Source organism: Myxine glutinosa, chromosome 5 (genome assembly GCF_964187855.1).
Source record: "Myxine glutinosa chromosome 5, kmMyxGlut1.1, whole genome shotgun sequence".
In the NCBI taxonomy this organism is placed as follows: domain Eukaryota; kingdom Metazoa; phylum Chordata; class Myxini; order Myxiniformes; family Myxinidae; genus Myxine; species Myxine glutinosa.
The window spans coordinates 98,367,948-98,381,785 of record NC_136265.1 but is presented as its reverse complement, the minus strand read 5'-3'; the positions used below and the strand labels follow the sequence as shown (position 1 = coordinate 98,381,785).

The 13,838-nt window shown below is 39.8% G+C and overlaps 1 protein-coding gene across 6 annotated transcripts in view; it reads right to left on the bottom strand.

Moving 5' to 3' along the window:
* Positions 1-13,838, bottom strand: part of LOC137427323 (uncharacterized) — a 112,431-nt gene that overhangs the window by 47,567 nt on the left and 51,026 nt on the right. For 5 of the 6 annotated variants that reach the window (XM_068116742.2, XM_068116744.2, XM_078778388.1 and 2 more), the window contains one exon: positions 9,604-9,780. The exons of the other annotated variant lie outside the window; for it this stretch is intronic. In XM_068116742.2, coding sequence (XP_067972843.2) covers positions 9,604-9,780 — 177 coding nt within the window. The remainder of the gene's footprint in view (positions 1-9,603; positions 9,781-13,838) is intronic. 6 annotated transcript variants of the gene reach the window in all.

The following is a 13,838-nucleotide window of genomic DNA, read 5'->3' as shown; positions in this document are numbered from 1 at the left end:
GTATGTATGTATGTATGTTTGTAGGTATGCATTATGTATGTTTGGTTGTGTGTATGTAGCTATAACTCCAGTGATTGCATTTTTCATAAATTAAAATGAGTGCATGACTATTTAGGGACAACTAAGCTATAATTCAATTGTAAATTCAAGATACATGGCACACAAAATAACTTCCGTTGAAACTATATAAATAATGCAACTATCACAGAAGAACAATACTTAAGTGTTTTACTGCCCGTCGTGGACAGGCCCTTCAATCAAAGCAAATGCCCACAATGCTGCACATCCTAAAGGCTCTGCTCAAAGTGATCAAAAGCAAGTACGATTTTTCGTGTACATTTTAAAATTGCATGACGGACTACAATACTTTCACAAACTGTACATTTGTATTGGGATTTACCATTGTGAATTATCCTGTGTGTATAGGGTGTGCTGACAGCATGAAGAATTTGACGCAAATTGTGCAATTGTAAGAGCGGTCACCATTATTACTTCTCATGTGTGTTTCAAGGCAGGATGATTGAGTGTGTCATGAGCTCGCAATATTTGCTGAAGTATTTTCCACAATTTTTGCCTTTGTATGGACATTCTCTTTCTTTGCAATCTCCTTGTTCTCTCGTTGGCTGATATGTCCATTTGTGGGTTTTAGGAAGTGGGAGGAAGTTCTCCCAGAACTCAAATTCTCCATCTCATTTTTCAGGAAAGGATCATTATTCATGAACCAAATTCTGAAACTTCATTCTCATAGCTTTGTTCTAAGGGCTTTTTTTAGAATCCTTACTGAACCTCCGACAGCCTCCATTTGTAGGTTGTTTGTCGTGATATTCCTCAAAATGCTTTTTAAGCACTCAGTTAGGGTTTTCTTGATCAACACTGTTGCTCCGACTATCATTGGCACAATTTCAGCTTTCTTCAATTCCCAAGTCCACTTGACCCCATTTTTCAGCTCCTGGTATTTGAGCATTTTCCTGGTTTCTGAAGCATTTAGTCAAAAGTCATTGGGAACTGAAAACTCAATCAACAATGAACAAAAACTCAATCAACAGTCTTTTCCTTTTTGTGTTTGAGCACTATATCTGGTCGCAATGCTTTCTTTGCAATGTCCACACTTGATGGGATAATCTTATGCGTGCACACTATAATGTTCATTTTCAAGGATTGGATTTGGTTGGTGTTTCCATGATTGTTCTGGAACCTGAATGTTTAAATGTTTACAGATGTGCCAGTGGATTACTCTACAGATGCTGTCATGTCATTCGGTGTAAACTATCCGCCGACATGAGTTTTTTACATCCCGAAAGGAGGCGACTGCTACTCTCTTATTCAACCCCACAAAACCTGCATTTGTCTGATTGCCTCAATCCCACCATTTTCTTAAAGGCATCAGTGTAGTGGCCTTATTCTTGGGCATTTATGATAATACTTCCATCCTAATTAATTTGTCTTCTTAGCCATTCCAATGAGCCTTCCTTGTCAATTACTGTTCTGTCAATCTCTTTTTCAAATCTTCCAGCTCTTTTGTCATTCTCCCATTTGGCAGAGTATTTATCGTTATATCTACTGATATTTACTGGCAGAGTATACAGTCACATGAAAAAGTAAGTACACCCCATGTAAAGTTTTGACTTTTTCAACATATTTCAACATACAGCTATTTGATCTTCATTTCAACAATATTGATAGATAAAGGTGATATAATATAACAAATATCATGAAACATTTACATTTTGTAGTCCATTGTATAATTTAAATAAACATAAATGCAAATTTCGCATGTGAAAAAAGTAAGGACACCCCATGAAATGTTTTTAAAATCTTTTTAACATATGTGGACATATCAATATTTGATCTTCATTTAAACAGTATCTATAGATAAAGGTGATCTAATTGAACAAAAGCAATAAAGAATTGACTTTGCAACAATTTATTCAACAAAAAATTAACAGAGATGCCATTTCCTTCTGTGGAAAAAGTAAGTACACCGTTGGCTCTAATAGGTGGTATTGCCCCCTTTGGCAGAAACAATCTCAAGTAGGCGTTTCTTATAACTGTCTACCAGTCTCTGACATCGATTGGGGGAAATTTTTGCCCACTCCTCCATGCAGAATTCTTTCAGCTGTGCAATGTTTGAGGGGGTTCTTGCATGCACAGCTCGTTGCAAATCCCCCCACAACATCTCGATGGGATTTAGATCGGGGCTTTGACTTGGCCATTCCAGAACCCTCCATTTCTTTCTTTTCAGCCATTCCTTGGTGGATTTACTGGTATGTTTAGGGTCATTGTCATGTTGCAAGGTCCACCTTCGGTTGAGCTTCAACTTTCCGACAGATGGCCTCACATTATCCTCAAGCACCCTCTGGTACAATGAAGAATTCAAAGTGGATTCTATGATGGTGAGCTGCCCAGGCCCTGATGCAGCAAAGCTGCCCCAAACCATAATATTTCCACCACCACCATGCTTTACAGTTGGTATCAGGTTCTTGTGGTCAAATGCTGTCTTTGGTTTTCGCCAAACATGTCTTCTGGTACTGTGGCCAAATAGCTCTACCTTTGACTCATCTGTCCAGAGCACATTGTTCCAGAAGTGCTGGTCTTTGCCTCGGTGTTCATTGGCAAACTTTAGTCTTGCCCTGATGTTCTTTCTGGACAGCAAAGGTTTCCTCCTGGCACACCTCCCATGTAGATCAAATTTGTGCAGCCTCTTTCTAATGATAGACTCGTGCACTTTGACATCAACAGTGGCAAGAGATACCTGTAGGTCCCGTGATGACATTCTGGGGTTCTTGGAGACTTCTTTCAGCATCTTGCGGTCTGCTCTCAGGCTGAACTTGCTGGGGCGGCCTGGCCTGAACAAGTTGACAGTTGTTTGGAATCTTCTCCACTTGTAGATGATCTTCCGGACAGTCGAATGATTGATTTCAAATTGTTTGGAGATCTTTTCAAATCCCTTCCCAGACTCGTAGGCATCTGTAACCTTCATTCTGAAGGCCTCAGAGAGCTCTTTTGATCCAGGCATGGTGACACCGCATACTTCAACAACAAAGAGCAAACCAAACTAAATGTCTGAGGTTTAAAGAAGACAGGTTCCTCCAAGATCCTCTCTAACGATGTTCTAATCATTTGCACCTGAGCTGGTGCACCTGATTCTAATTTTAGGTATTTGAAGTAGTGATAAATGTAGGGGTGTACTTACTTTTCCCACATGCGAAATTTGCATTTATGTTTATTTAAATTATACAATGGATTACAAAATGTAAATGTTTCATGATATTTGTTATATTATATCACCTTTATCTGTCAATATTGTTGAAATGAAGATCAAATAGCTGTATGTTGAAATATGTTGAAAAAGTCAAAACTTTGCATGGGGTGTACTTACTTTTTCACGTGACTGAATCTGGAGTATATCGACTGATATTTATTTTTGTAGTTTTCCTTTGTTCTTCTTTGTGATCATTGGAGCCGTTTCTGTTTTGTTTTCCTGTGTAGTATCCTGCACTTGCACTGCAAGTTGGTTTATAGCTTTTATTTTGTTAATTGGAGAGAGAGATGACTTCAGAATTAGTCTTGTTTTGCGTTGGTAGTCTGCTGACTATTTTATACATTTTTTGTGTTGTACCTGGGGGCCTTCTTCTATTCCAAGGTATTTGTTTTCACTTTGTTTGGACACTTTTGACAAAGGACACTTTGTTTTCGAGTTCTTGTATTGTTGTACTTTCATTGATTGAGATATTGTGTGTTCTTTTTGTTTTAGCACCATGGTTCCCAACCTGGGGGCCATGGTGTATTTCTCGGGGGCCATGGGGTAAGTTGAACCATACTAAAAATTAATATTGATTTTTTAATATTGTTTTGACTTTGATATTGTTTTTTTCCTATTGGAGATTTGACGTTATGGCTTCTGGGAGTAAAGAAAGAAAGTATCTTGACGAATACATAAAGCTTGGATTCACGTCCATTACCGTGTCTGGCCAAGGCAAGGCAGAGGCTCGCAAAGTTGAACAGGTGTCTTTATCGAATAACACAGTGCAGCGTCGTATCCGTAACACGTCGGAAGATGTGAAACAACAGATCATCAATGAGAGTAAGGCGGCGCTTTTCGGCTTGTTTTCTTTTCAACTTGATGAATCGACTGATGTTAGTTCCTGCTCCCAGCTACTGGCATTCATTCGCTATGTCAAGGGAGATGATATCAAGGAAGAATTCTTGTTCTGCAGTGCCCTGGAAACAACGACAAAAGCTAACGACGTCATGGAAAAAAATGAAGTTGTTCTTTGATGTGGGAGGAATTCAGTGGGAGAATGTATGTGGTGTCTGTACTGACGGTGATCCTGCCATGCTTGGTTCCAAATCCGGATTCCAAGCAAAAGTGAAGATGCTGGCACCACAAGCGAAAGGAACCCACTGTATGATTCATCGCTACGGCCTGGCTTGTAAGACTCTGCCTCTCTCATTGAAGAAAGTTATTGAAGTCATAATCAAGATTGTTAACTACATCAAGGCAGGGGCTCTCAACACCCGAATGTTCAATGAGCTGTGCAAAGACATGAACGCGGAACATGAAACGTTGCTGTACTATACTGCTGTGCGCTGGCTTTCGAAAGGGAATGTTCTGAACCACGTCTTTGAACTTCGTGCGGACGTCAAACATTTCTTGAATCTTCAAGGGAAACATGACCTCCTGCAGCATTATGACGAAGAATTGTGGAATGAACGACTTGCTTATCTTGCTGACATTTTCGAGCAGCAGACCCAGCTGAACCTCAAGCTCCAAGGAAGAGCGACTAATATTATTATTTTCCACGATCATCTCGGAGGATTTGTTGCCAAGCTCCAAAACTGGTGCAGGAAAGTGAACACAGGAAACATTGCTATGTTCAAAAGAATGTCTGAATTGCAAGACAGCATGGGAAAAGAGCTTGATCCCATACTGAAAAATGACATTCTTGAGCATCTGCAGTCACTGGAGCTAGAATTCCATAAGTATTTTCCTGATTTAGATGACAATGAGGCAAAAATTGTGAGGAATCCTTTTTCCGTCAACCTTTGCGTGGAGAGCATGCCGGAGGCAATGCAAGATGAATTCCTGGATCTCCGAAACGATTCATTTGCCAAAGACACATTTGAAGAGAAGAGCTTGACGGAGTTTTGGGTGGGAATGGGTCGCTACGCTAATATCAGCCAGATAGCTATCCGGGTGCTTCTGCCATTCTCGTCTACCTATCTCTGCGAAGCGGGGGTTTCCACGCTGTTGAATATCAAATCGAAACAGCGTAATTGGCTCCACGTGGAAGATGACCTCCGCTGTGCCCTGACTGTGACAACCACGGATACCCCAATTGGAAGCTAAAATGCAATTTCAGCCATCCCACCAAATTTTTATTTCACTTTTACGGCACATGCACCGCTTCCCTAGTTTTGATTACCTGAGTTGTTGTCGAATTGAGTTTCTTTTTGTGAGATTATAACACTGCATTAAATACAGACACAACAGAGGTTTTTAGTTTTCACATATTCTTGACTTGGAACCTTTTCATACTGTTTTCTTGTGTGACAGTTCTATTTTATGCTGTCCATAGTGTTGCTACTGATAATATTAAAATCTCATATCTAACATGCATCATTCGAGCGACGTTGCTTTGTTTGCTTCTTGAAAAACGATGTAGTTGGGAGCCAGTAAGGAACAGAAAAAAACTATGGAACTAAATGTTCATGTTGGCTCCTTGGAATTCCTCATTTTCTGTGTAATAATTTACCAATTCTCATACAAACAAAATAGCCAATTAAAGGAAAAAAACACCTCTCAGAATGCACCACAGAGCAACTAGAAATCAAAAAATTTCTGGGGGGCATGCCCCCAGACCCCCCTGGCCTGCTAACACGCGCTCCGCCGCTCGACCCTCGCGAAAGGGAGGGGGGTGCTGGGGATGTGCCCTGGGAGCCAAGTGGCCATAACACAAAAAAGGTTGGGAACCCCTGTTTTAGCATGTATAAATATGCATTTGGCACGTTTGCCCAGACTAAATTCCATTTGAATGTCCTCTGATTACTACTTTACTAGTTTCAGTTGGTCTGCCAATTTGTTATCGTTTGGTGCGAAGAGTTTTAGATCATCCATGTACAGTAGATGTGTCACCTTTCGAGATTATTTGGTCATTTTTCTGTTGCACGTTAAATTGTACCCGTGTCCTTGCTCATTGATGACGTTACTCAGTGCGTCCAAAGCCAGACAAAACAGGAGGGGAAAGGCTGTCACATTGTAAGATACCATGTCATATCTTTACTCCTGGGATTTCAAACTTTCCTTCCTAGTGAGGTATTATCAGCGTTGTATTCCTGAGCGTCATTGCTTTCTCTATCAGTGTGACTATTTGGGGGTCAACTTTGTATACTTGCATGCATTTTATAATCCATGAATGTGAGACACTATCAAAGGCTTTATTGTAATCTATCCAGGTTGTGGATAAGTTGGTTTGTCAAAGTTTGCAATTTTCAAGTATGCTCTTGTTTAATAACAAATGGTCTATCGTTCCGTAGCATCCTCTCTTACATCCTTTCTATTCTGTCTCTAAAGCTCCTTGTTGAGTGAGGTTTTCGTAAATTGCATCGGTGATTAATCCTGTTAAAAGTTTATATGCTGATGCTGGGCATGTTATCAGTCTATATTTGTGGGGTAGATGGGTTTCATTCGATTTTGGGATGAGAAGTGTTGCCTTCTGTAAACCATTCATCCATTGACTCCTCCCCTTGGATGAGTTTGTTAAATGCTCGAATGTAGTAAAGGTGGAGAGCATACAGTTGCTTTAGCCAGAAGTTTGGAATCCCATCTGGGACTGGGCATTTCAAGTTTGGCTCTTTTGTGAGAAGTTTTCTGGTTTTCTCTTCATCTATTATCATTGGGTGCATTTCCTGTAGATGTTGCTTTTTCTTTTTGAAGTGTCGTATCCAATCTGCTTCCCTGTTGTGTTCCCTTTCATCTTTCATATATCCCTTTCCAGAATTTTTCAAGATCCTCTTTTTTCGGGGGAGTTGCCACATTTTGTTTCTGTTTCTCTCATTCTCTGTATAACTTTTTCGGGTTGTTTTCAAAATGTTGATTTTGCTTTCTTCTGTTGTTGTCCTCATCATTGTTTTTTTCCCCTGCTATATGTTGTATTTGGAGCTTATTATGGGCAGCTAATGCTTCTAGCCCATTGTTTTTGATGTTGCATTTATTTTTTATTTGTCGGATTCTTTGCCTGAGCTTTAGACTTTCCTTCTTGAATTTCTTTCCTGTTCTATTTGTCCCGTTTCCTTCCACAGTTGGTCTCTTTGTTTCTCTAGTCTCCGTTTCCATGGTGGTGTTTTGTTTCTGGTCAGATGATCAGAACTATCTTTTTTGCATTGTTTGCTGTTATTTTCTCTTGGAAATACAGTGCTGCTGCAAAACTCACAATTTTGCGTATGTTCAGCTGCTTTATGCATGGTTGGTGAAAGATGGGTTTTATAGATGCATAAAGCTAGTGGCCCGTGAAATATTTTTTTTGCGCCCATGAAAAATTGCAAATTTGCGGAACACGGCCGCGAATAGAAAAAAAAACAAAAAAAAACCATTTTGCGGAACACGGCCATAAACAGAAAAAAAAACCGTGAATTTGACAGGCACTTTTCTGTGAATAAAGAGACAGGTCGCATTTTATCACCCGCAAATAAGCGGAACCCGTGAATATCGGAACCACGAATAGCGGGATCTGACTACTCTTTCCTGGGTGAAGTATCTTTGCTTCATTGATGTTACTGCGTTAAATTTCATGGAATCTTTCGGCCTTAGCTGGCAGCTTTGTTTGTTTCAACTGGTTCATGAATCTTTCTCCTTTACCGTTAATCCAACATGCTTCTTGGGTAGAGTAAGCCTTGCACTGGAGGATAATTTCCTTCCCCTCTAAGCTCCAGCTCTGTTCATTTAATCTTCTCCAATTCATCTGGAAGCTAGTAGTTGTTGGTTGTGGAATAGGCGGCACCTTTTTAACCTCTTTCTTTGGTGTAGGGCTCTGTCCTATCATGAGAAAGGGATCCCCTTCCTCGCTGAAGAAGGTGCAGTCATTACTCATTACCCTTTTCAGCACACATTCCATTGTGAATTTTCATGTGTTTTCAACTGGGATGGAAAATTAAAATATTTTCGACAAGTTGTGCATTTGTACGGTCTCATGTCAGAGATGATGTTGTTACCCCACACACGCAAAGCGGTACATAGGGTTAAGCAATTGGGTCATGTCTGACATGATGTTGTTATGCATGGAGTGGCTGGTGGCTTACAAACTCTGAGAATGTCCATAAAAATGCCAAAATTGTGGATAACCTCCATTCACATTTTCCTTCATGATTTCCCCCCACCCCCCACAGATTTTGCAATTATATGGGCATTCTTCTTGTATGCAATATTCTTTCTCCCCACTGTGAATTATTATGTTTTCAAATTTGAGGACTTAATCAGGCTTTTTCACACAATGTACATTTCTATGGGCATTCTCCAGTGTGAATTCTCAAATGTCTTTTGAGGTTGCACAAGTGAATGAATAATTCTCCTGAAACTGTATTTGCATGAATGTTCTCAATTGTGTATTCTCATGTGTGTTTTAAGGATGGATGATCGATTAAAAGATTGTTCACAAATTGAGCATTTGTATGGGCATTCACCATTGTGAATTCGCATGTGTCTTTTAAGAATGGATGACTGATTACAAGATTTTCCACAAATTGTGCATTTGTATGGCCGCTCACCATTGTGAATTCTCATGTGTATTTTAAGAGTGGATGACTGATTAAAACATTTTCCACAAATTGTGCATTTGTATGGGCGTTCATCATTGTGAATTCTCATGTGTCTTTTAAGGTTGGATGACTGATTAAAAGATTTTCCACAAATTCTGCATTTGTATGGACAATCACCATTGTGAATTCTCAAGTGCATTTTAAACGTGGATGACTTATTACAGGATTTTCCACAAATTGTGCATTTGTATGGGCATTCACCATTGTGAATTATCATGTGTGTTTTAAGGATGGATGACTGATTAAAAGATTTTCCACAAATTGTGCATTTGTATGGGCATTCACCATTGTGAATTCTCATATGAGTTTTAAGGTTGGATGACCGATTAAAACATTTTCCACAATTTGTGCATTTGTATGAGCGTTCTCCATTGTGAATTGCCATGTGTGTTTTAAATGTGGATGAATGGCTGAAGGATTTTCTACAACTCGTGCATTTGTATGGCCGTTCACCATTGTGAATTCTCATGTGTGTTTTCAGGATGGATGCCTGATTAAAAGATTTTCCACAATTGGTGCATTTGTACGGGCGTTCTCCATTGTGAATTCTCATGTGTGTTTTAAGGGTGGATGACCGATTGAAAGATTTTGCACAACTTGTGCATTTGTATGGGTGTTCACCATTGTGAATACTCATGTGTGTTTTAAGGTTGGATGACTGTTTGAAACATTTTCCACAAACTGTGCATTTGCACAGGCGTTCACAATTTTGAATTCTCATGTGTGTTTTAAAATGGAATTGCCAAACAAATGATTTTCCACAATTTGTGCATTTGTATGGACGTTCACCTTTCTTTCCTTTGTGAGCCTTGTGAAAATTATTCTCTGCAAACATTTCCTCATTCGGTTTCTCTTTCTTGTAAAAAGTCCTCTTGTTGGGATCATTTGGCGAGTCCTGCGGGCGTGTGCCTGCACAATTCATAAAAGAAGGTGCAGTCTCTCCTCTTGTGGATTCAGTGGATTCAACTGTAAATACAACATCACATGAGTTGTAAAAATTTTTTATCAGATTCTGTTCAATACTCGTAACATCATTCTGACAAACGTACCAAAGTCTAACATGTACGTATGTATTCGTTGTGCATGAGGCATTTGCAGAAACTGCAGAAATTGCAGAAAAGTAAAAAAATATTATTTATGTAAATTTAAGCTTACAGTACTGTTCAAAAGTTTGGGTTTTTTCTAATAATATTCATACTTGATAAATTAATCCAATTATTAATCAGTGATACATCATATGCTTATTATTCTAAATTAACAGCTTTTATAGATGTGCATAAAACAAACTGCTGAAGTAAACTAGAAGGACACCCGATAGAGTGCATTCCTCCGCATTGATATGCAGATCTGCACTCGGACCTTCACCAAAATCAAATTGGATTGTTCCTGTCACCTGCCCAACTCATCCACCAAGTTTTGCCATAACCCATACGTTTTGAAAACGTTTTGAAACATCGTGCAAAATATCGTTTTTGAACATATCTCTCAATAGTGAAGAATCACTTGAAAGATTCTCATTTCCGATTCAGATCTTCACCAAAATGTAATCACTTAATCCTTGTCACAAACATAACCTGTCCACCAAGTTTTGTCTGAATCTGTCCATAACATTTTCAGATATGCTGTTCATAGACAGAAAACATACAAACAGGGTTGAAAACATAATCTCCATCCACCTTCGATGGTATAGGTAATGAAGCACAGCAAGCACTCAAGAGATTGTTTCCAAAATCATCCCCCTTAAAGCTACTCAGCACAATGAGGTTTTCAGCCACACTGCTCATTCAAGAAAAAGAAGTAGTAATGGAACAAGAAAACAACGTAGCAAGAAGAGCAAACCAGTCCTTACGGACAGGGATCAGGCACCACCATGTAACTGGAGACTCGAGACACAAAGGAAGCAACTGAAAAAGAAAATGGGACAAATACAACAATTCACAAAGGAGAATCAAAGTTCAAAGTTAATGAGGAGAATTCAGAGGAATTAAAAAAAAAAGGAAAGTAAAGACCTGGAGGTAATGGTTGCTGAGGGCAAACTTAAAATAGAAACAAGAGCATTCTGAGATTGCAGACCCTCGTCAGGACGTGGTTGTGTGGTGTATTGTGTTTGATGTTTATTAGCTGCTGTGTTTGTGTGGTTTATTGACGACATAGATTTATGTTTGATTCAATATGGCTGCTAAACCACGTGACCGATGACGATATCAATTTAATTCCACCATACATTTTTTGTGTAGATCATGCTCGAGAAATTTCAAACTTATCGGATCAAGCGTTCTACTTGTCTAATTATGATGTCATAATGACGGTACCGATGACATCATCATTAATATATTTTGTTCCCCATAGGGAGTACAGTCGGACCCCGTGATTCGCGGTTCCGCTATTCGCGGTTCCGCTATTCGCGGTTCCGCTATTCGCGGTTCCGCTATTCGCAGTTCCGCTATTCGCAGTTCCGCTATTCGCGCTTCCGCTACTCGCGATTCCGCCATTCGCGTGTTCCACATATTCGCGCAGTTGATAAAATGCGACCTGTTTCTCTATTCGCGGTTTTTTTAATATTCACGGCCGTGTCCCACGAATTCGCAGTTTTTCTGGGGCATAAAAAAAAGTTCACAAGCCGCGAGCTTAACACATTTATAAAAACCCATCTTTCACCAGCCATGCATAAAGCAGCTGGATATACGCAAAACATCTTCTGCACGCATGCGTTCCTGCGTTCGCTGCTGTGTGCTTCGCCTTTCGCGGGATATCCCGTCATTCACACTGTGAATAGCTTCACGTGATATCCCCCTGTTCACAGGTAAACAATGTTTCGCGGGGTATCCCACCAACTGCATAACATGTCATCCCCGCGAGTTACTGTACAGAATGAAAACACTCCACAGTATCCATTAGTGCAATTAGCTGTCAACATTTTCCCCATTGAAACAATGGCACGGCATGCATTCACGGATTTTTTTTTGTTTGTTTTTTGTATACAAGATCGAGGCTCGTGAAAGAGCTAACATTAATCACACAAAAAGACAAACCGACACACAAAACAAAAAACAAGGGGAGCGGCAGACAAGATGGGGAGAGAGGGGGAAGGACAGAAACACAACATTTGAGAGCAGGGACATCGGGAGGACTTGGGGGATTTTCACCGACATTCACGGGATTTTCATCGACACTTGCGGATTATCGCCGACACTCGCGTGATTTGCCTCACCATTTGGGGATTTAGCCTCGCTGTTCGCGGTTTGTTCCTCACTGTTCGTGGATTTTCGTGACTCGGGAACCAATCCCCCCTTTTTCGATTGAAACAATGCCCCCCTATTCACGGTTTCACAATTCACAGGATTTTCCAGGAACGTATCCCCCGCAAATAGCGGGGGTCCCACGGTACTTGACAATGAGCCATGTTTCCATGCAGCGGTTTGGGAGATATAGAGGTGGAAGGTTTTTCGGTTTTCCAAGATGGCGCTCGTACCATTTTGACCAACGTCATAATAATTTTTTTTTTTTTTTTTTTTTTTTTTTTTTTTTTTTTTTTTTTTTTTTTTTTTACAGAGGGAGTTGCTCCTACGGTGAAAATTGCTTGGCAATCGGACGAACGGCTGCAGAGATAAGCATACTCACATTCTGTGCTGACAAACAAACAAATAGACAGACAAACAAAAGGACCAGAATGCAATACCCTCTCCTCTGGAGAAGGTAATGCTAGTAAGAAATATAAGTTTATGAAAACTACAACAAAGCTAGCAAATGGAGAAAACAAAACCGTAGGTTTGAAAATCACCAGAAAATATTCCACCGCTAACGAGGGAAACAAAAACAAAATATATCAAATCCCTCGAGAAAGATAAACTTGAAAATTTATGGAAAAGAATCTATAAGGACCCAAAAGAACACAACAAAGAGGCAGACAGGATCCAAAACTTGGAGGGAAAAAACAACATCCAAAGGAAATTCTCCCAGTGATATTTGATGAAGAAATAAATTTTAAAAACAACTTGCAAAAATGCCAAATTTAAAAGGCCACGCCCGGATGGAATTCTAAACTTCTAGCTAAAGCAACTAAATACTCTGCACAATCACCACTCAAGACTCAACAAACTTATCAAAGAGGAAAAGGCAATGGGTGAGTGGCTCCCAGCTGGCTGCACCTTTCTCATCCCAAATCTGAAGAAACCCAACTGCCTCACAAGAACCACCCTAATATATATATATATATATAGGGTGGTTCGGGTGGTTCTCTGCTACATAAGGCAAAAAAAAAAATTGAATTGTTTTACTCCTAACCTTTAGTTCTTTTGGTATTGAGGTAAAACTTCTGCATGTGAAATATTTTTTGAATACATGAAGTTTCAGGGGTTGCACAGCGACTCATGGAGGCCAGCCACTCATTGTTTCCCAATAAGCATTGATTTCCTGCAATCGGGAAAACTCTTGCGATGTTCTATCACAACTTGAAGCAGATACTGGGTTTGCTGTTCATCCCTTGTCAGGAGACGATGGTACTCTTCAATGAGAGCAACTGCATACACCAGAGTACAGCTGTGCTGTATTCAATTAACTTAAAAACAACTTCAAAATGTGCATTACATAGCACGGTAATAGTAATGGTAAAAATCACAAGTATAGCAATGGAGAACTAGAATGGCACTCAGTAGAGAGCATACCTCCACCTGGTTGGCCATTTCACTCAATGGTGAAGAATTACTTTAAAAATTATACTAGCTGGATCCGGATCCGGATCTTCACCAAAATTGAATCGATTCTTCCTTGTCACGCCACACACACAACCTGTCCAACAAGTTTCCTCCAAAACCATCCATAACTTTTTGAGATATCCTGCTATGTTTCATTTTTGGCCCTATCTCCCAATGGTGAAGAATCACTTAAAAATTAAATAATTCTCATACCCGAATCCATATTCAGATCTTCACGAAAATCGAATCGAATCAAATCGTTCTTGTCAGAGACTCAACCGGTACACCAAGTTTTGTCCAAATCAGTCCACAACTTTTTGAGATATCCTG